This window comes from Corvus kubaryi, unplaced genomic scaffold, assembly GCF_017639235.1.
Source record: "Corvus kubaryi isolate FWS band 111438036 unplaced genomic scaffold, C.kubaryi_AGA036_p1.0 66, whole genome shotgun sequence".
Taxonomy (NCBI): domain Eukaryota; kingdom Metazoa; phylum Chordata; class Aves; order Passeriformes; family Corvidae; genus Corvus; species Corvus kubaryi.
Window position 1 is genome coordinate 21,613,644 of NW_024582054.1, and position 20,824 is coordinate 21,634,467.

The window sequence follows — 20,824 nt, forward strand, 5'->3', positions numbered from 1 at the left end:
GTGAGAATATAATTTATATTGGAAAAAAATTTGGGAAATGGAGCAAATGCATGAACCTCTGTCAGTCCTGATGGAAACCAGGAACTAAGTTTAAAGTTCTTTTGAGAGGTTTCTTTTAGGCCACTACAGAACTGGTCTTCCCAGTTCCTGATATTTTCTGATTAAAATGCCATCCAACTCTGAACTTTGAATCAGTAAATTTTCAGCTTGAAGTTTTTGAGATTTAGGTTATATTTTCTCTATCTCATTCTCTCTCTCTCGCCTTCTCTCAATTGCATTTTATATATTTTGAAAGTATTCTTTTCTTGCATCCACTGTGATAAAATGATAAAGGTCTGAAACATACCAAATTCATGAAGCTGAATGAGCTAATCCAGGGCAGGCACTTTTACAGCCTGTACTGTGGGAGGAAGTGATGAGCTCATCTTTGCCAGACATCAGATAATCTGCACCAGAGAAGTTATGGAAACCAGGTTTCACTGAATCTGCAGGCCAGACAACTCTTTGTATGTACCAAAAAAGTGTAAATATATTTGCTTTCAGATACTTGTTTTTATGCTGGTGAGTTGATCCCATCAATGTGTCAGAGGTAGATGAAACCTTAATATTAATTTCTGAGATAACAAAGAGTAGCGAGATACGTTCATGATGAGCAGTTTTTATGTAAGAATCCATTTCTATAAGGTGATAGGACAGCTGGAAGGAGGAGAGAAGAAAAGGACAATCAAGGTTGTAGAAAGCTGAGACTTTACTGAACAGAGCTCAGAAAAAGTAACCTCAAAACCCAGCCCAGGATTCCATCAACCCATGAAACATAACTGGCCATTGGAGGTCTGCTCCTTGGCTGGTACCAGCATGTTCCCACATGGTTGGCATGGACAATGCAGTCTCTCAGTAACTCTCTGGGTCACTTGGAGTAGAAAGTTGTGTTCCCATAGGATGTGGACCATGGGTCAGCTCAAAGCACCTTCACTGTCAGGACCCCGTTGGAGATTCAACTGTAGGTTAGTCTTGCTTTTCTGTGCTACAGCCATAACTACAATATCGGCACTGTTCTCTATGCCTTTTCTTGGAAAGATTCCCAGCCTCCTACAGTCAGGATTTTGTGCCAAACTGAAGCATTTAAAAGCCTATAATACACTGTATTATATATTCCTTTAAAGAGAGTGGTGTCTCCAGTGTGGGAGCAGTCTTACATCAGACACTTCCTGGGGCTGTGGCCAGATCAGAGTAAGTGACTGAACACATCCAAGATATCCTTCTTACCTCCCAGAAGGCCTCATCTAGCATCGTCACATGTTCCTTCTTAGTCATTTTTGATTGAAAGCACCTATTTTGCTCCCTATATAATGAAACAATTTTTGGATCCCACTGAAGTCACTCTATAGGAAATGATAGTAACCTTGGTCAGCATGTGATTATAGAATGAATGCAAGAGTTCTGCATCATATAATTTGCTTTTGATGGAGGTATTCATTTTTCTTTTTGGCATTGTAATGAGCATAGAAGCATTTGCATTGACAGGAGGTTTAAATTACAAGCCACCATCCATTCTTCTTCAGTGAGCAGTGGTGTCTTCAAGTTCCAGTCACTGTCCTTCTAAAGGACAGTCAGTCCTGTGGTCAGACTTCTTGTCAGCCAACATTTCTGTTCAGTAGAAGATAAGCGTAGGGTGAATAAGATATTTCAGCTACATTTTATTGAGCAACTGGCTGTATTTAACAAGACTTTGCTCTCTCTGACCAACAAGCAAACAAGTGCTCTTGTGAACACACAGTGCAGTAATCACACAGAATTGAGGACTCTATCAAGAGACTGTAAGAGAACAGACTTTACTTTTTAACATCATGGTTCACACACTTGCCACCCAAACCCATACCTTCAGCTTGACCATAGTTATCTTACAGCTTAGGCACAACATAGCCATAGTAGGCATTGGAAGATCTAAGCTTGGACACAAAGATGCTCCCATTCTAAAGGAAGGATATAATCATTGCACCTACTTTGATGCTTGTGGGAGGTCAGATCAAATGATGATCCACCCTGCCTGTACTCCATACACAGGTTGGTCTTTGCTTTTAACATGCTCCAGATATCCTGTCTCAACTCCTTCTTAGACTTGTGTACGAGTGACGTGGATCATGTGTGACAATGTGCTCAGAGGCTCCACCTCCTGCTATTGTGTACCAGATCAAATTGCTCCTCCCAGGTAATGTGTAACACGATGGGCTGCAGAAGATCAGGAGAACTAAACAGAGCATTGAAAATAGAGAACTGATGTTCTTCATATGAGAAAAGAAACATATAAGCGGCAATAATAAGGGGAGGAAAAGTACCAGTCCTTTTAGCGTGGATATGTTTTATTGTTATATCAGTAGATTGTAACTGACATCGGGCTGTTCACCTGAGGAAATATTGCAGTGGAACTATGATGGGAAAGCGTTACTATCCTAAATCCTTGTGTGGACTTTCATTCCAGCATGAGTGACTTCTCGGGTGAGCTTAAACTCTTAAACTCTTCAACAGATGACAAATAAAAAAAGATTTCTTATGTCAGGACAAAAGTTTCTGTACAGGAAATTTTCAATCTAGACCTACTTCATTTTAAACCAATCCTTTAGATCATAGCAGAACCTTGGTTTTGTGTGCATCTAGTGTAATGGAAAATGGAATGATTCAGCGCATCACCAAATATGATTTTTGGAAATCAATTTAACTCTTTCTGCCCTTTTGAACAAAATTCAACATGTGAAGCCTTGCAAAACTCATGGCTTCCACTGCTAGCTAGCACCACAGGAGTAGGTCTGCTACTGTGGCTGTGTGACTCGCACACTTGACTTACAGAGCAGCTCTTGCTCTTGGCATGCCCAGACCTGCCATGGTGTGATGGGTTTTGAGTTCTCACTGAGAGCTGAGCAAGTGAGAGCCTCCCTGTATGAGCAATTACACCAATACAGCTGTGCCTGTACCAGTACAGCTCATGCTGCTCAGGAGAAGTCACACAAAGAGTCTCCGTATGAGACAGTGGTATAATGACATAACTCCATTACTCCACCGAGCTGGCTGTGGGTTTAACTGCCCTTGCTCAGGCAAGGACCACTTTAGTAATTAATTATGCACATACTGCAGTTTATGTTGGTAACAGCGTGTGTTTTCAAGTAGATGTGATAGATACAGGTGTTCAGGCCAGTCCATAGCATGATGCTGAGAGCCCGCAAGCAAACAAGCTCTAACAGATGAGGTTGCAAAAGCAAAAGTTGAAGCCAGGCTAGAAATTTTGTCCTAAGTATGCATGAAATGCAAACGCCTCATCTTTTTTCAGTTCTGCTGAAAAGAAAAATGAGCTGTGCAAGGGAGTCTTTACCCAGAGTTTTATCTCCTAGTTTAAAATCAAGCAATAGGGAGTTGGGGTGGAAGAACAGTGCAGAGTCAGCATGCTCACTGCAATGCAAACATGAGCATTATCTTAAATTTGCCCTGAGAGAGAAGAAAACAAAGGTATAAGCTAGCAAAGCATTTTCTTATAGAACCTCCTCTGTGCACTGAGAGTGCCTTAGCCACTGTCTCTTTTAATTTGGTTTAATTATACTAACAGTGGTTAACACTTCGATGTCCCCAAACCATACAGTAAAGATCAGTGTGTATAAGCGTATCTGTGTGTGGATGCATCTGTAGGAAAGAAATGGGACACTGAGACTGAGTGCCAGGACTTAAGCAAACCGATGCACAGCTGGAAGGACCTGGACTGTGTAGCTTTGCCCATTAGCCAGGGTTTGTGTAGGAATGGTGGCAAATTGCAGTCACCCCGAAAGCAGGAAGGAATCTGAGAAGACAGCATGCCTTGGTGGAGCACAGCCCACCTAGGGAGCCCTGCTGGCATATCAAGCAGCACCAGCACTGCTCAGTGGTGTGGGGATACAGCCAGGAGGGAGCAGAGTCCTAAAACCCACTGCTCCTTTTGTCATCTTGACAGTGATGCATTTGAGCTGGGGAGAAATCTGTATATTATAAAGTGCTGTCATCACAGTCTCGCCGTAATCTCAAAAATGTCCAGATTTTGTGCTATCTTGATGTGTGGTTTTGTTCACTTCCCCAACTGCATCAGGTGTGAGACTCATCTCTTCCTGATGCACTTCTGGAGCTGTGGAGATATGCCCTGTGTTGGTAAATGTGACCTGCATTGGTTACAATATGATACACATGGCAGGCAGAGCTAAGCTGAAACAAAATGTACTGGCTGTCCTCAAGTGTCTATTCTTGATTATGCAGCGATAAGGTGATCTCAGCCATCCTAAAATTGTGGGTTTTGCTTGGGTCATGTTAAAGGGGGAATTTGGAAATTGGTATTTTATCTGCAGGGGAGATCATGCCTACAAATACGGCAGCAAAAACACTTACACTCCTGACCTCAGACTTCCAGATTCATGGAAATCTCTCCTTTCCCCTCCTGTCCCTGTCTGTGCTACCCAAAAAAAGGACAGCACACTCAAGGACACCCAATGGATGACACTGGGACTTTTGCATCGTGGTCAGTGACTCTGCCTGGCAGTGAGGCTGACACCTGCAACCCCAAGGCTCCTTCCACCTGAACTCCTGTTTATCATCAGCCCTCCCTGTAGGGAAACCCACCTTTTCTCTGCCCAAGTGGCCTCATGTGTCCAGCCCCAGCACTGCCACTTCTGGTGGCCATGGGCAGAAGCAGAGTGAGATGATCTCCTGTGCTAACCAAAGAGGCTGAGCTTTTCTGCAGCCACCAGCTTAAACACACCCTTGTTTCTTGAACTTTGCATTTATATTTTACTGAAGTCTGGAATAGTTTGAAAGTTTTTCTTCTGTGACCAAAGGACTCCAACTCAACAAAGAAAAATACATACACAATCTGCCTGTTTGGGAAGACTGCTGACTTAGACAGGTTTTTCTGGCTGATGCTGCTGGGCTCCATGGGATGGCATCACACTCACTGCCCAGCATGACAGGCTGAGATAATTTCCACTGCAGAGCCACTCCAGAAGCGTGTCTTTTCCCAACGACTGTATGAGGAACTCAGGATATATTTTGAGAATATTGAAAAATAAATCCCTCAAGAAATAAAATAAAATAAATTCCCCAAGCTTTTGTTAAAGTTTTAAATATTATACAATTATTAAGTCATGCTAGACTTTTACCTGTGGCCAAACATGTTAAATTAGTTAAACAGTTATTTCCTGTGCTTTGAAGCCAGCTATTTCAACACCACAGGTAGTCTGATAATCTCTCAGCTGCACCATTTACCAGGCAAATAGCTTCTCTGTGTAAATAACATAGCCAACCCAGGGATATAAAATAATGGATAGAACTAGATCAAGCTGTAATATGAGTGCTTCTAATTATACCCAGATTGCCTAGGGAGCGATGACAAACAAAACCAGATTCTCATGCTTGTCTCCTACAACCAATAACCTGCACAACCACATTCACGTGTGGCCTGAAACAAGATGTCCTTAAAAATGCTGGTGGTTTTCAGTACCCCAACACCAACAGCACTGGATGTTTCAGCATCAGTTCTGGTCAGAGGCTGGGCACTCTGACACATGTGAATGAACACACAGGGGTTTTGCCACAACAACTTCTGTGTTGCTGTCACAGGACTGACAGTCATTTACAGCTGTGAAGATTTGTTTTAAAATCGTTTTTCATGTAACCATGAAGAAAGCAATCTACTAGAGACTTTAGCTGTGATTTCATCTCATCTCAGTGAGCTGCTGTCCTTTGTCAGTGAGTAGAGGCATGCTGATGCCTTCCACTAGTCTGTAGGTGACTGGCTCAGCTACTGAAGATAAGACAGAATAAACAATGATGAAATCTTATTTCTTATAGCTATCCAGGGGGAAAAAAAAAGTGCTTTTGGTCAAGTTGCTAAACTTCTAGTGACTGAGTAACAGAGTATCAGTATATCAGATAAGATAAGGAGGCACAGGAAAAGGAGTTCCACTGATGCCTGTTGTACTGCTTTCTTTGGTTTCTGGACTAATAAAGCAGTTTGAAATTCTGTTCTGTGGGACAGATCTCCTCAACAGAGCTCTGGGCCTGTTATCCCCAGAGCAGTCACCCAGAGGGTCCCTGGGCTGTGGGTCAGCCTCCTGCCTGGGGGTGTCCCCTTGCCCCTCTGTGATGTGGCCCTTTACCAGCCTTCTTCATGGTCTTGCTGCTCAGCTGTGGGGAAGAGCTGAATGTCCTGTGGCCCAACATGCAGCAGCAGGCTTGATGGGAGGGCAGGCTAGGGGAGGGTCTTTGGGGGAGAATTGGGACTGCCACCCAGAGCTGTCTCCTTGCCTCTAATTCCTCCTCCCCCTGCTGCACCAACTTTTGCCTTTTGTTCACCATTGGTCCACAAGGTTTGAAGCACTTGGCAGAGCTCACTGACTGACTACAAAGGGGTGTTTTGGGGGGATGTTTTCTTTCCAAAACATCGGTTCTTCTTCTACCATCAACCAGGCACTGAGAGAAGGGACCTCTGGTGTCACTCTGTGAAGCTGATCTTGTGGTTAAACACTACTTTTTGAGTAAACCCATGATGTATTCCTGCTTCAAATATTACAGAAGCTGGCATCCAGGGAAGATTTACCATTTCCTTTCTGGATGCAGTATATGAGTCTCTTGCATATTTCATGAGCTTCTTCCCTTCTTCCCTTGTCAGCAACCTCCAGGAACATCCTCCCATGGCTGGCATGCTGTGTTACCTTGCAGTGGATAGGGTTTTTTCATATTTCATTTAGGAAGCAAGAAAACCATAGGGTGGTTTTGTCCCTTAGCCCTACCCAGGTGTGCAGGGGACTCGCTGATATTACCAATTTGTTTTGCATCCAAGTAACAAGGTAGGTGACTTGAATTCCTACCATTTTCTTACACTGAAAATCTCGTGATGGAAAAACATGCCTTGTATGCAAAGATGATAATTTATTGGTAGTATTTTTAAAATCTTAACAGTTTTGTCCAAGAATTAATGGCCTGGTTACAGTACTAAAACTTACTCTTCAGATTATGTATGGTTAAAATTTATACATGCAAACTTTTTAGTACGTCCCCTATTCTCTTGTCTTAGCTCACCCTTTCTCTGTTCCACCCATTCCTCAGGTTGATGGCTTCAGCCCTAAGGGAAGGGGTGGCCACTTCCTTGCCAGGAGGAGTACAAGAGGCAGATGTAACCTCTGTGCTTTGGGGTCTGCTTGGGATTGCTGTTACACATTTGCTCACATGTTCTTCCCCTTGCTTTCCTTCATTGTTTCACAGGTCCACAGTACACCTGGACAAAGTACCTGTGCTGTGTTTTACATACACTGTGTACTCAATCTCTGTTCTCCTAATTGCTAGTTATGCCCCAAACTGGTTTCACACAGCTCCCAGTTCTGCAAAGCTTTGATGACCAGTGACTGAGCACTGGTAAGATGTTCATGGCTCTGAGGTGCCCAGTATCATCCTGTGCTTGTACTCTCCAGTCCCCTGTTATCATCCCACCACATCTGTATGCCCCTTCATTCTAGGGCCACAGACACTTCATTCTGTGCAGAACTCCTTGTTCTTAGTACCTCCTGGTTACAGAAATATCTGTATACAATTATACAAAGCAAAGGAAAAAATTAACCTATTACTATTAGGTAATAGCATCCAATTGCTGGCTAGTTACTGTTACAAGCAAAGAAGCTGAAACAAAATCCTGGGCAGGCCCCGACAGGTCCTAGCAAAACCTGACAAGTGCAGAGACCCGAGGCCTGTGCTGTTAGTTTAACACAAAGCAGGGCGCTGCATTACAAGCAACAACAACACTGCTGTATTTGCGAAGTTAGAGGTTGTACTGACCTGTGTCTTTCCTCCTGCTGGGCAAGAGCTATCAGATCACGCCTGCCTGAACAATACATAGGGAGTTTTTCCCGTGACTCCTGTTTGTAGGGAGGCTGAAGGGTGTGGGGTGGGAAGTGAGGAGACTTTTTTTCCCTACCTCCAGGTACAGCCTTAGCGATGGTGCAAAACGAGCAAAACCCTAAATGCCTGCTTCAACAAAGAGGGTGGGAGCCCAGGAGGCTGTTGCAGTCTTGGGATGTGGCACTCGGAGCACGTGGAGGCTCTTGGGCTACAGCCGATGGCGTTGCCGTGGTGCAGTCAGTGAAACAGCACTGGCATCTGGCCAAGAGACGAGCAGCTTACCCAAACCTGGGATCACCACAAGCACGGCCGTGAGTTCCGTCCTCACACTTTATAGCTGTGTCAGCTGTGGCAATGCCTAATGAACCTGGTCATTAATTACCCCCGAGATGCGTCTCTGGCTCATTTATATCCCCACACTGCCCGCCACACCAAATGGCAATAGCCCAGTGACCTGAAGCTCTGCCTTTCTGCCCAGCCTCCCTCACTGTGTGCTGTGAGTGCCCTCAAAATGGTTTGTGGAAGGCAGAGAACCCTGTTTATTCCCGCCCTGCATTTTTTGGGAAGGAGAGAGGACCTGCTGGCGCCACAGCTGAGCCGGCAGCGTTCCCCTCCTGCACGAACAAACGGTGCCGGCGAGTGGGAGGGATAAAATGTTAATCTGCAGGAGGGAGAGTGGGAGGCTGTGAAAAAGAGCTGGTCCGGAGAGGAAATGAGGAGAGTGAGTGTAATCAGGAAAACCTGTTTTGTTGCTTGCAGCAACGAGAGCAGGATTAAGAGAGTAGGACTTGGTGGATGGGGGGGAGAGATGAGAACGGGCCACATAGCAGCACAGCGCAGCATGGATGTAGGCAGTGAGCAAGCTGTCTGCTGCTCTTTTGTGCTGAGTGTGGTGCCTGCCTCTTCTTAACACTGTCTCTGGCAAATCCTGCAGTGGAAAATCACAGCATGATGTCAATACAGCAGGAGCTATTGCCTGATGAAGCAAGTCTAGCAAACGGCTCCTGGACGCCGGTCTTGATTGACAGGAAGTCCCCTGTGGGAACGGCAGACGCCCCTCATCACCACCACTCACTGTCCCTGTAACCTCCCAACACGTTTTACAAACACGGAGAGATCGTATAAAAGATGCAGTGAGAGGAGAAGCACAAACAGTGAGGCGCTAGTTCATTGCAGCAGCGTATCTGCTCCTGTGCTTCCCTCCTACTGCCCCTGTGGGCTCTTTTCTCTGGAATTTGTGAGGAAACCAGAATTCCAGCATCCTGCTTATGGAGGGGGCACATCTGTGAGGGCACCAAGATACTAAGGGTAGGAAAGGAAGGAATCTCCTTCAAAAAATAAGGATTAACAGCCTGCAAAAGCTGATTTAGCTTTGAGAAAATTCTCTTCATCTTCAAACCTCTCGCAAAACCACTTTCCTCCTACTATGCTGTATTTCTATGTTTATGTCTTTATCCACTACAAAGTGGTTTACCAGGGAGTGAGCACTATTTAGTGCAGCTGTGGCCTCTGTTTCTTCAACACTTCTTGATGTAAACTCAGAATCACCCTACTAAAATAAATTATGTCCATTTTTCAACTGCAGCTCTAGGGAATTCAGTACATAACTAAGGATCTCGCCTCTTTGAGCTCTCTACCCCCTAAAGGTTTTACTGCTGCTTTGCTGGATGTCCGTTGCTTAACAGCAGTTAACAGCAGGAGTGATAACAGCTGAGACTGACCCCACTGAGGCTACACCCTGCAACTGTATTTCAGGGAGATGAGAAACCTACAGTCAGGCAGGAGGCTTTGTTAGTTACTCCTGTGTGGGCGTTGGGCCACAAAGCCACCCAAACTGATGGGGAAGTGTGCAGGAAGGTGCCAGAAAAGTACATGCATTTCTGTCACTCTGAATCCTGCCTTTGATACCATGGGTTGTTGATATATTCATCTATACTAAGACTGTATTTAGTCAAAAACCACCATTAAGCATTGTGTTAACAGAGGGTATTTACTAGAAACACAGAGCAGAAAGGGGGCTTTCCTTTAGACTGCAATAGGGGAGACAATGCTTTGCAGAAGACTGATAAAATCACATTTGCTCTTAATTTTGCAGAGGGCACACAAGACCTTGCTGAGGCTGTGTTCTCTTCCCAAGCCATTTGACTGCTTCCAGTGTCATTGCCAATGACACGACACCATTTCATCTCCTTCCAAATCCCGCAACTTTAGGGAAAACAGGGCCAATTGTACCCTTTCTGGTACCAGTTGCCAAGGCAGGTCCACTGAACTCTGGTTTCCAGCCAGCCATCAAGCTGCCCTATGTTCTACCTAGGTGCCTGTCACCCCCTACCTGGGTCAGCTGATTTGGTTATTGTGTGCTCCTTACTTATGTTTTTGGCTGTAAAAGGACAGCATTTGAAAGATCTTTAATTTTCCAGAGCCTCCTTATAGGTTTTCCACGAATTTCAGCTGACAGCATGCTTGTGTAATTGCCATCCAAATACCTCACCTTCCCATTCAGCTACATCCTCCTTCTCACTACTGATGGATACATGTGTGAGAAGTCAGTAACTCCATCTAAATCTGTCAAATTGGCAACATGTGGTGAAAATCTTCAGATTCAAGGCAGATTTGATCCTCCTGCTCTCCTTTAAGCTGTGAGAAACTCAGGAAGATTTGCTGCTAGATTGATACTAAGAATGATAAAAGGTTTCTGGTGCAGAAAGCAGGTTTTTTTTGTTGAAAGCAGATTTTCACATTCCTAGTGCTGTCTCCATTAGAAGCTTCAGGTTCCTGTGACCCTGCAATTTTGACCCAACTCTTCCCATCTCATATTTACTTAGGGTGAATTACAACCACTTCTGCTTTGTTTGCAAGAATGTTCATAATTTTACCTGCTATTCTGGCTGACTACTTTGTATTAAGCAGGAGTCTTCCATTGTAATATAAACATTTCTCTCCAAATGCTGGCAAAGTTTAGGTCTTTCCTTGTCTTACAGTCAAGTAAAAAAGGCATTCTTTTCTAGCTGAATTTAAAACAATTTCTTCCTTTTCAGCAAGTGTCGTGGTCAATACCAATAGTTTTTGATGATGACATAAAATAAAAACTGTTATTGAAAAAGAACCATATATGAGCTGTTAGAAATGGAAATAAATCATGTCATGCATTTTCACATCTTTAATTAGTAGTAGCAAACAAAATTCATATGTCACTTCAGCTAGGGATGGTCGGGTTAACTATTTTTCCTATGAAGAGTGTGCTGTTTGTATCCCTATCAAAAATCAGCATGAGGAAGGGATGGCTGAATTCAATGGTTGGAGGAAGAGCCACTGCCATTATTTCAGCAGCAGTTGCTGCTGCTGCTTCAGTACCTCTCTCATCAACATCCAGAGAAGCCTTGTGAACAACCTGGGAAAAAAGAAAATAGAGTCACTCTGGGCAGTCAACAGCCACTTGAGAAATGAATTAGACTCCTTCTAAAGAAGCCCTGCTTTGAGGGACCCACTGAGAAGTGAGTAGGGGCAGAAGAGCTGTATTATTGTAGTCACGGCCGCTTAAATGAGGGCTTGGATGGAGCTATGGAAATCTCATTAAAAAGTTTGAAATATTGGATGAAGGATAGAGGCTCCACCTGTAATTGTTTGTCTGCACCTCCAAAACTGAGTCTCCAGGGTGAGGAGGACAGGTTGTCATGTACCTGGGAGCATTAGTGCTTTTCCTTAAGGAGCCAGGGGTTGATGCTTCTCCCATGTTTCAGATACTGCCCAAAAAGTCTTGGCCAATATCATTCTTGGAAAAACATACATGCAGCAATCTAATCTGATCTCCAGTGTCACTGAGGGCCAAACTCCTTTTTTAAGCTTGCAGGCTGAGGCCTGGGTGACCCAGCTGCAGGCAAGCCAGGAAGCTGGGAGCCGTATTTACCTGGTGCTTCTGGATGCTACTACTGATGGGTTTTCCCTGTATATTTGTGGAAAAACAGGAAAGGTCCAACAGCCACAGACTTACTTTGGAAACCTTCAGCTCTGGGGTGCCAGTGATGCCAGAGAGATCTGCCTGGTTTGTGAACACATCCACAATTCCCATCTTGCTAAGGGTGTTACGTATTTCATAGCTCCCAGATATAGAAAATTTGGGGAAGTAGAGGTCCATAAAGCTGTTAGGTAGAAGAGAAACATAGAGGGTGGTGAGAGGATTTTTCACCAACATAAAGGAGGGTGAGATATTTGTGTAATTCCCATGAGTGTCAAATCCCAGGAGTTTGGACCCTGAATGTACAATAAGCACTAATTCAATTGCTGGTTCTTTTCACGGTGATACAAGCACTATTATTCTTAATAATAATAATAATAGTAACAATCATAATGGTATTTATCTGGTGTTTTGCTTCAGGAAATTTGAGAGCACTCTGCTAAGTAGGACAGTAACAAGAGCCCCTCTTTACAGGCAGAGACGAGGGACAGCCCATGTCACTCAAGAAGGTGGAGAACTCAAGAGAAGTCCTGACAAAATCTGTTTGGGGAGAAGTGTGGCAAATCCCAACATTTCAAATCCAATAAGTATTTTTGACATAACTGGGGCATTTGGCATGGTCCCAGGTAAGGTCTGTTTCCTGCTGCCTGCACATTTGGATTCCATGTCCTCTAATTTTCTTCCTTCTCTGGGCTGGCCATGATCAAGTTTGCCTTTGACTATGAGCTGTTTGTAGGCAGTTCATGCTTAGTATGCTTTCTGTTGGATTTCTTTTCATGCCCTGTCCAGGGATCCTCAGATCATCCGAGTCACTCACAACAGTGATTACCCTTTAGGTAGCTCAAGTCTTTTGCTGCTTTGCCCAGAGACAGCTTGGGTTGTATAGCAAAACAGATGGGACCTGACTGCAGTGCTGTAGCCCACATGTGATACTGCCCAATGCACTAGAAGAGGATGGGATCAAGTCCATCAGCACTGCCATCAACAAAACAGTAGAACAGAAATTGCCATTTTGTTCTCACAGTTTCTCCCATGAAGAACTTATTCCTATATTGATCCTGACTGACCTTGCACCACAAATTCATTTAGATAAGGGTTTTCCTGATATTGCAGCTGAGAATGATACATTTTTTTATTTTAGATAGTTGAGGTATCACATTATTAGCTCATATTCAGTTTGCTACCCATTATGTTTTTACTAACTGTGCTGGTATTTCTGTGATGATGCAGTGAGATATATGGGTGTGAACTGCACAGCCTTATTAGTTGTGAATTAGGGCAGAGCTTGGTAAATTAAGCATGTATTAACTTGATATTACTCATCCACTGTTGCTAAGATCTCCTCTCCCAGACAAACAAGGTTGTAAAATGCATTAGCTGATGTTGGTGTCAATGGTTGAAACTAACAGAAACTCATTAGATTTTTATAGTTTCAAAACAAAATGCCAGAAAATCAGGACATCCACAATTAATCACTTGCCTGTTGTAAGATCAACTGTATGCTGCCAGATAATTGTGTAGGATATATCATGTCTATAAGCACTACAAACTGTGTAAATTATGCTTTATTTAAGGTTTAGACTTATGCCTGAGTGAGTGTCTCAGTGACATATGAGAAGTAAAACACACTAGCTGAAATCTCAGTACAGAAGATTTGGTTTAAAATTGTGACCATTCCGCTCAGTCCATGGAGTATTTTAGAAACACCAATCTAGGCTTGCTATTCAAGATGGTTGGGAGAGCAGCAAGTCACTCAGCCATCAACAAAAGAATGGTTAAATACCAACCAGCTGCAAGATTTTTACAGCTAGGGCACACAGGCCAAAAATAACCCACTCAGTTCCCAGAATCACCAAGTTCATAGTGTTTGCATTCCCAAAAAAGAAGAAATACTATAAATTAGGTGTCATTGCAGCTGACTGGCAGAAGATTACCTTTGGAAGAGATGGTCTGACCATTTCTGGATGGTTTCCTTGTCCAGAGTTTGCTCTAACTGCTTCATTTTCCCTTTTGCTGGCAGAACCAGAAATGCAGTAGCACTCCCATTATAATGCAGTCGTACCACAGTGCATGAGAGCTCTTCATCAAAATAGAAGTCAAATCTGCCCATCTGGTGCATCATAGGGACTTTCACAGTAGTTTCAGCATCCACAAAGAACTCCCTTTCTTCAGTATGCTCTGGTTTAAAAGGCTTTTCCCAGCTGCCTGATACAGAGAAGGAGAATTTGACTGAATATCCCATGTTCTATCCCATCACAGACTAAATTTTTTATAGCTAGTAAATAATATTCACCTATTTCTCCGTGTGTTAAATACAGAATTTTCAAACGTAACACTTTAAAATGTATATCACAGTAATGCAAGGATCTTTTACCTGTTCAAAAGAGTGCATTGGATTCCACTTTCAATTTACGTTTCAGATGCCAGTAGTGAAATAATTAGGCAGGTTTTTTTGTACCTACCACTGCTTTTCTGTTCAGGGGATCTAAGTGGCCTTTCTGTAAACATCATCTGTGTACTCATATACTGCATGCACTTAATTTCTATTGTCTTTAATTATAAGCCTCAATTTGTAGATTAAATAATGTAGGATCTTGTATCTGAGTGGTGTTATGTCAGTCTTAAGGGCACATCTAACCCACATCAGAAATGCACAGTTTCTGCTTTTTTCCTTAAAATTTTCTCCCCTATTCATTACTATCTTCTCCCATATATAAATGTTAGTGTGTATGGATAAAGGACTCAGACAGGGGAAAGAAAAAAGGGAATGTAGTAAATTAGGCTATTGAATCATGCATAATTTAAAAAAGAGGCATTAGGTCATGTATAAGTCTCAGTGCCTTCACTGAAAATTAGAAGAGCGTGGAACAATTGGAGTTATGGTTAAACCCAGGAGCACCAGATCAGGCTGCATGGAAGGCTGTGGCTTGGAGCAGAGCTCCTGGAGCTGTCACAAACAGAAATAAGCCTGTGTGGCCTCCAGCTGCCTTCCCATACTGAGAGGGGTCCTGTAACCTCTCCACCACCTCCACTATGCCATTAGGGGACCTTCTGGCCCAGAAAAGAGCACTTAAAAATTTCCCCAGACCAGTTCTCAGTCGAGGTAGCCAACACGAGGTCTGTTGATAAGAATGAATAGTGAGAATGTGAACCCTAGAAGACTTAACTTACCTTTAAAGAAAACAAAGCTAGCCAGAAGCATTACAGTTTGTGGGTCTATGTCCTTGACCAAATTAGTAATTTTCCCATGTGTTTTCCTCTCTATATAATCATTGATGTGCTTTTCAGCTTCTGTGGGTTTGTTAAAGTCAGTGGTAAAAGCCTCCAGCTGATACAGAGCTTTGGCATCATCTAAAAACTTTTTTAGGAGTTTCAGCTTCTCTGTTATGAAGATGGCATTCCCCATGTTGAGCTGGACTCCGCCCTCAGGATGGTTCAGCATGTGGATTAAGTTGTGGAAGCCTTCATGTATCTCTTTCTCCTGAATCTCTGTAAGGTTGAAGGTGAGTCCTTCCAGGATCTGAGACTGCGTGGCTGATCTAGCCCCAAGAGCCAACATCGCAAATGCAGTGGAGATGCTCACAGGAGAGAAGAAAATGTTCTTATTAGGTGTCTCCTGTGTAACCTCCCTAAAAAACTGGAATGCAAAGTCAGCATTGTTTGGTACAAGTTTGAGGCAAGCGATCGCTTCACCTCCATGATGTATGTGGTGTTTAGGGTCATTTGGATCATGTCCATTGTGGTCACTGGGTGGGAGCTGACTGTGGGCAACTGCATGAAACCCAGCCAGTAGCAAACTGAGGTAGAATGTGGTCTTCATGTTCTTGTGTTAAAATCCTAGAGAAAAAAAAAGGAGATGATATTACTATGGTAAGTAAATAAATGAAGTACAAATAGTTATTCTGTCATTACCACTGAATAAAAAGTCTTCTCTTTTTCTTTTGTCCTCAATTTCCATGTTCTCCAATTCTTGCCAGAATTTTTTTTTTTTATTTTCCCAGGCCTCCTGGCAAGTCTCCAACAACTCTTTCCACCACCCCCACCCTAAATACCTGCAAAGACAAAATTCAGCATGGATTAGTTGAATACACAGCACCCTCAGCAGGCTGGAGAATGGAGCATATCCCATGAGAAAACACCTCGTGGCTAATCACTGAAAGGCTGCAGTACCACTGTGCTTTTGACACTAATGGTCTGAATAATTCCTTGAAAGTTCATCATAGAAGAAGTCTGGCTGTTTTGTGAGTTAGGGGAGAAAGAAGAAATTCATGCAAGTGAGCAGCAATCAGTAGCTACATAGAATGTGAGCAAATAGGCAGGCAGGAGATCTTTAAATAAACTTTTGGTCAGATTGATAAGGTGCCCTATTTAAAAAAAGGACAAATAGTGGTGGCTGTTCTTCAGCAGCAAACCAGATAAAAAAACCCCTACCTCTCTAAGGAAGAGGTGGGTTTTTTTCTTGAATGGAAGTTATGCAATGTTTTAAATAAGAATCTGAAACAACATGTTGCCTCTTCAACCAAACTGTTGGAGTGGGTTCGTTTTCAGCACAGCAGAAGCAATCAATGTCATTAACAAAGAACAAGGCCATATTATTATCAGCTGCTCCACTGGTCAAAGGGCGAAGCCACACTTGGCTGTGGTAGCCTCATTTCATTGCAGAGCTGACACTCTGCACTGTATAAGCTCTTAAAAGAGAGCTTGGAAATGGGGTTATGAATGTCCCAATAGGCCTCATTTCTGAGGAGGAATCTAGGGCAAAGAAATGGTGCAAGAGTTGCGCAGGGTTTGAGGAGATAATGAGCCAGATTTGCTAAAATTGTGCACAGAGAAACATATTACACCAATTGCACCCTTCATCTCTGGCATGACTCAACTTGAGAGACTCGTCAGAAAGTGCTACACTTATGGTCTTGCTTTCTCTATAAGATCAGAGGGAGCAATTTGTGTTAGCAGTTGAATATCCACTTACAGTTAGACTCATGAGAACAACAAAACATTTTCAAGCTATAATCAAACATTCAAACATTTACATGTTTGTTATAAGTAATTTTAGAAAGAAAGCCTATTTAAGAGCATTACTGATAAGTGTAAGAACTGTAAGGGTTGGGTTCTTGGTAACTACATTTTCAATTACTGTATAGAGTAGTCTTAAATTATAGTTTGGTCTCCTCTGATTTTGACATTGAAATACTTCTCCATGTATCTAGATACTTGTAACTCAACATAAGAGCTTCAGTTCTGAATTTTTAAAACTGCTATCAGCGAGCCAATGTATTAGTCAGACTTTGAAAAGAAATCAACTCCCAAACAAAAGCGTCAGAGCTAAGCCTAATTTATTTCCACATATCCAGCAGGCTGATTCAGAAGCTGCCTATGAATAAATTATTTACTATGAACTATTTACTCAGCTGCAGTCATAATTTATTAAGAATAACATGAATACCAAAAAAGAGAAACATTTCATTGTTCATTGGCATAAGTTGCCACCTGTTCTCTATCTCATCACATTTAATATTTATTACAAAATATGCACCTGATAGATAGGCTTTTCTATGTATACCTCAAACCACCAATTCTATTTACTTGGAATGCAAAGCAGAAAGGGAGTTTAACTGACTTGACCTCAAAATTATGGTGAAAGGATGTAGAATGATTTTGCTGTAAGTGTTCTGTAAAATACTGGTTACAGTTTTCTGAAGGATATTTTCCCTATCCTGATATTTTTTCTCTATGTAGTTACAACATGTTCGCATTTTGTGGTTAATTTATGTACTTTCATGGAATTAATTTCATTTTATTACAGCTCTGAATTCACAGATAATTAAATACAATCTGAATCTGAATCATCCATCTGTTACTCAGTACTGGCCAATCACAAACTGCCAAGACTCATGAGTCAGACCTCAAAAAATCTTGATAATAGTTAGTTTTAAAGGCATGAGATTATAAAAGACAGCAGTTGTGATTTGTAGAGGTCTTTTTTTGTTGTTTAAGCCTTGAAGATACAAGTGACCCTTTCCATTAGTCCCTTTTTTGAAACCTAAAGGTACTTTTATAGTAAGATTTGCACCCTCTGAACCTTCAGAATATGATTGGGGATTGTTACTTCATATTTGACACTCTTTCATTTGATGTCATTGTGACTTCTGGGTAAGCAAGTGATCAACCACTGACAAATTGACAAAAGACACCCTTTCAGCATTGACAAAAGACACCCTTTCAGCATGAAACAGAAGATGCACATTCTCATATGGTCTTAAAGATTGATAGATTTTCCTATGGAGCATAGTTGCTAACGATTTATTAAAAAGCAAAGAGCTGAGAACCTGTGCTATAAAGCCTTTAGGAAATTCCCAATCTGAAGGAGTTCAGTTTGCAGAAAGCTCTTTAAGACCTTTACTTACATAATTCCCAGAAAAAAACCCAGTTTATCCATCAACATGGCAGTAGAAGTGAAAAGCACTTCAATTCTAGTTCCAAACCTAGTCTGACTTGTTGAATAGCCTGGAAGGAAACACTTCTACCTCTGCCTCTTTTCTTTGTGTGTGTTACACAATGACAGTATATTTGTGGTGTTCAAGAATAGGTTCCTCTAAAGAAGAGCTTTTAATCAAACCAGACAATGATAAAAGAGCACGCCAGCACTTGGTGGACAGAGTTTTTGGCAGTTTATCGCTAGTGATAACACTTGCTGAATATATTACCTCTTCCCTAGCACACAGTCTTCCCTACCATGCAACTCAGAAAAAAAATGGAGAACACTGGGATTAGCTGAAGTTACCTTAGAATACTTCCACCAGAAAACCTGGAAGTGAGCTGGACTGAGTTTTCTGACTGACAGAACTTGCTTCTTTGTGGATATAGCTATTTTGTCCATTTTAGGGCTGATTTCTGTCTCTGTGATTTGAAGAGACAATTCTGAAGACAACTTTCTGCCTTTAGAAAGAACTTTCTGCCATGTATTAATCCAGGAGATGAATATCCATCCCATACTACTCCCGTAAGGTGTCCTCATTGATAATCTCGTTTCAGACAACATGAAAATTTGCACGACTCAGAAATATATGAAAGCATGAAATAGAAAAGCTGTTTGCTCACCAGATGGTGCTGCTTCCCTCCTGATTGTTTCTGAAGGAGGAAATCTGAGAAATTTGTTTCCTGAAAGCAGCACTGTGGGGGCACCAGGCATATCAAGATACAGCACCACCACCAGTGGTGTCTGCTGAACTAAATATCAGCTACCCAGAGACTTGTAAAAAAACTCCACCCAAGCACACGAAAAATCACAAAAGAAAGACTTGACTAGTCATATCTGTGTGTGAGAACATGACCTCAGAAACCTGCTGTCCAGGACCACCTATTCAAAGGAGCATCACAAACTCACATGGGCTTTCCTGGCTGGCCAGAAAGCTCTGCATATTTAATTGTATGCACCTGAACAGGTTCAGGGCTTGTTCCAGACTGATCATCTAGACATTCACTTCTCTTGTCATTCAGAGTTTTGATACCTCTATGCCTGAGCCCCTGAGGAGATTGCAAACACATGCTGAGGACATTGGACTCTTTGGAGAGTCCAACCACTGTGACTATTTCATTAAATGTAATTCCTTTTGCAGGAGAAATGTGGAAGCCTATTTTACACTATCCTTTAGAAATGTATGTGACTGTTCACAGGGCTGTTTGGTGTTTTTTCTATCTTCTGTGAGCCAGCTTAGTATTGGAGAACTCAGCCAGAAAGTGGCATCATTCACCTCTAAGCCTCCTTTTACCTGGAAACAGGTGAACATGAGCTCTCACTCTTCTACCAGGCCACCATGCGTATTTGCTGTTGAACCTGAGTTACTGCAAACACTCAGGGATGAAGCATTACTGAGGCCAAGAGAATAAAAAAGTAGACAAAAAAGAATGAGTGCAGTGGTTATGGCAGTCAGGTGGGGATTTTCTTCTCTCTGCAAGAACAGATCAGACCATGTTCTCAGTTCCTACATTCCAATGTACACCCGGCCACAGCCCCGTTTCTGACTCATTGAAAATGTTGACCTCACAGTGATCTTCTGAACATGTGAAAATCACCAGTTTCTTGCCTGCCTTCTCAATAGGCCTGTAATCTGATGATTACACCAGTAATGTCTCATCTAAAAGGGAAGCAGACATTAGATATACCATTCCCTAAGCAATGGTATTTCTTGTAGACCTTCAGTATAAAAATCATCAGAATTACTTAAAAAGAATCAACAATACATTAAAAAAGGTTTTAAGCACTCAACCTCAGGCTTTTAATGAATCAGGGCCTATTTCTAGCAGGAGGTACATCAGGGAAAGCCCCCCTTTTAGGATTTCCTGGCTCCAGAGACCACCTTGCTTTCTGGCAAGACATCCTCCTCTGCTTTTAGATTCTTACTCCTTCTTCCAGTGACCTGACAATGTGTAGACAACTCATTGCCTCAGTTGTGATGCCTATGTCCTTTATCTCCAGCTGACGCAATAAAAACCTCTTTATCTAGGACAGATTTCAGTATAAGATGCAACCCTAGAAAAGATTTAGAATTGATTACCTGCAAAAAGAGGAGACACTTTTGAAGTCTCTATAGGAAGCGAAAAAATCACTACTTACAGCAGCTTCCAAGGATCCTGCTATCTTCACCAGGACTACCCTGCAACTCCCTCTCTTATTTATACAGTTAAATAGCATTATGAAAGCAAAATGTCCTCTAGAAAACATTAACCAGGACAGACAAGTGTTACTACTTTAGGAATGGTACAGAGTAAACAGTGAAGACAATTTTTCTGGACAAGCACCTGATTTTTGCTGTATATGCATGGCCAAACCCTGCCTTTACTTAGAGCAGTCGTAAGAGTCCCCTGCATTTCTACACATCCTGCTGCTGGGACTCCAGCTATTCACTCTAGGAAATACTTCGCATGCATCATTAACTTCTGTAAACTGCATGAGTTCATACAGCAGAA

At 42.3% G+C, this 20,824-nt stretch overlaps 1 protein-coding gene and 1 long non-coding RNA gene across 5 annotated transcripts; both read right to left on the reverse strand.

The window, feature by feature from the left end:
• Nucleotides 1-642: 642 nt before the first annotated feature.
• Nucleotides 643-2,244, reverse strand: LOC121673866. The gene is made up of 2 exons (XR_006019342.1): nucleotides 2,004-2,244; nucleotides 643-1,647 (listed from the first exon to the last, which is right to left on the reverse strand). It is a non-coding gene; the product is annotated as an uncharacterized LOC121673866 (long non-coding RNA).
• An 8,800-nt stretch (nucleotides 2,245-11,044) lies between these two features.
• LOC121673974 (alpha-1-antiproteinase 2-like) lies at nucleotides 11,045-20,573 on the reverse strand. Of its 4 annotated transcripts, XM_042047864.1 has the most exons (6): nucleotides 20,472-20,497; nucleotides 19,627-19,726; nucleotides 15,026-15,691; nucleotides 13,789-14,059; nucleotides 11,891-12,038; nucleotides 11,045-11,290 (listed from the first exon to the last, which is right to left on the reverse strand). In XM_042047864.1, exons 3-6 carry the CDS (start codon nucleotides 15,672-15,674, stop codon nucleotides 11,096-11,098), a joined length of 1,263 nt encoding a protein of 420 aa, XP_041903798.1. In that variant the 5' UTR covers nucleotides 15,675-15,691; nucleotides 19,627-19,726; nucleotides 20,472-20,497; the 3' UTR covers nucleotides 11,045-11,095. The 4 variants fall into 4 exon arrangements, with proteins under 4 accessions (XP_041903798.1, XP_041903797.1, XP_041903800.1 ...); XM_042047863.1 differs by lacking the exon at nucleotides 19,627-19,726 and having other exon boundaries at nucleotides 20,472-20,573; XM_042047866.1 differs by lacking the exon at nucleotides 19,627-19,726 and having other exon boundaries at nucleotides 20,413-20,500.
• Nucleotides 20,574-20,824: the final 251 nt, after the last annotated feature.

Excerpts from the sequence above, each read along its gene's own strand:
- LOC121673974 (XM_042047863.1), bottom strand. The coding sequence starts at position 15,674 with ATGAAGACCACATTCTACCTCAGTTTGCTACTGGCTGGGTTTCATGCA. Across the intron at positions 12,039-13,788 it reads TCAGACCATCTCTTCCAAAG|CTTTATGGACCTCTACTTCC; the intron begins GTAATCTTCTGC and ends TCTACCTAACAG. Across the intron at positions 11,291-11,890 it reads CAGAGCTGAAGGTTTCCAAA|GTTGTTCACAAGGCTTCTCT; the intron begins GTAAGTCTGTGG and ends CTTTTTTCCCAG.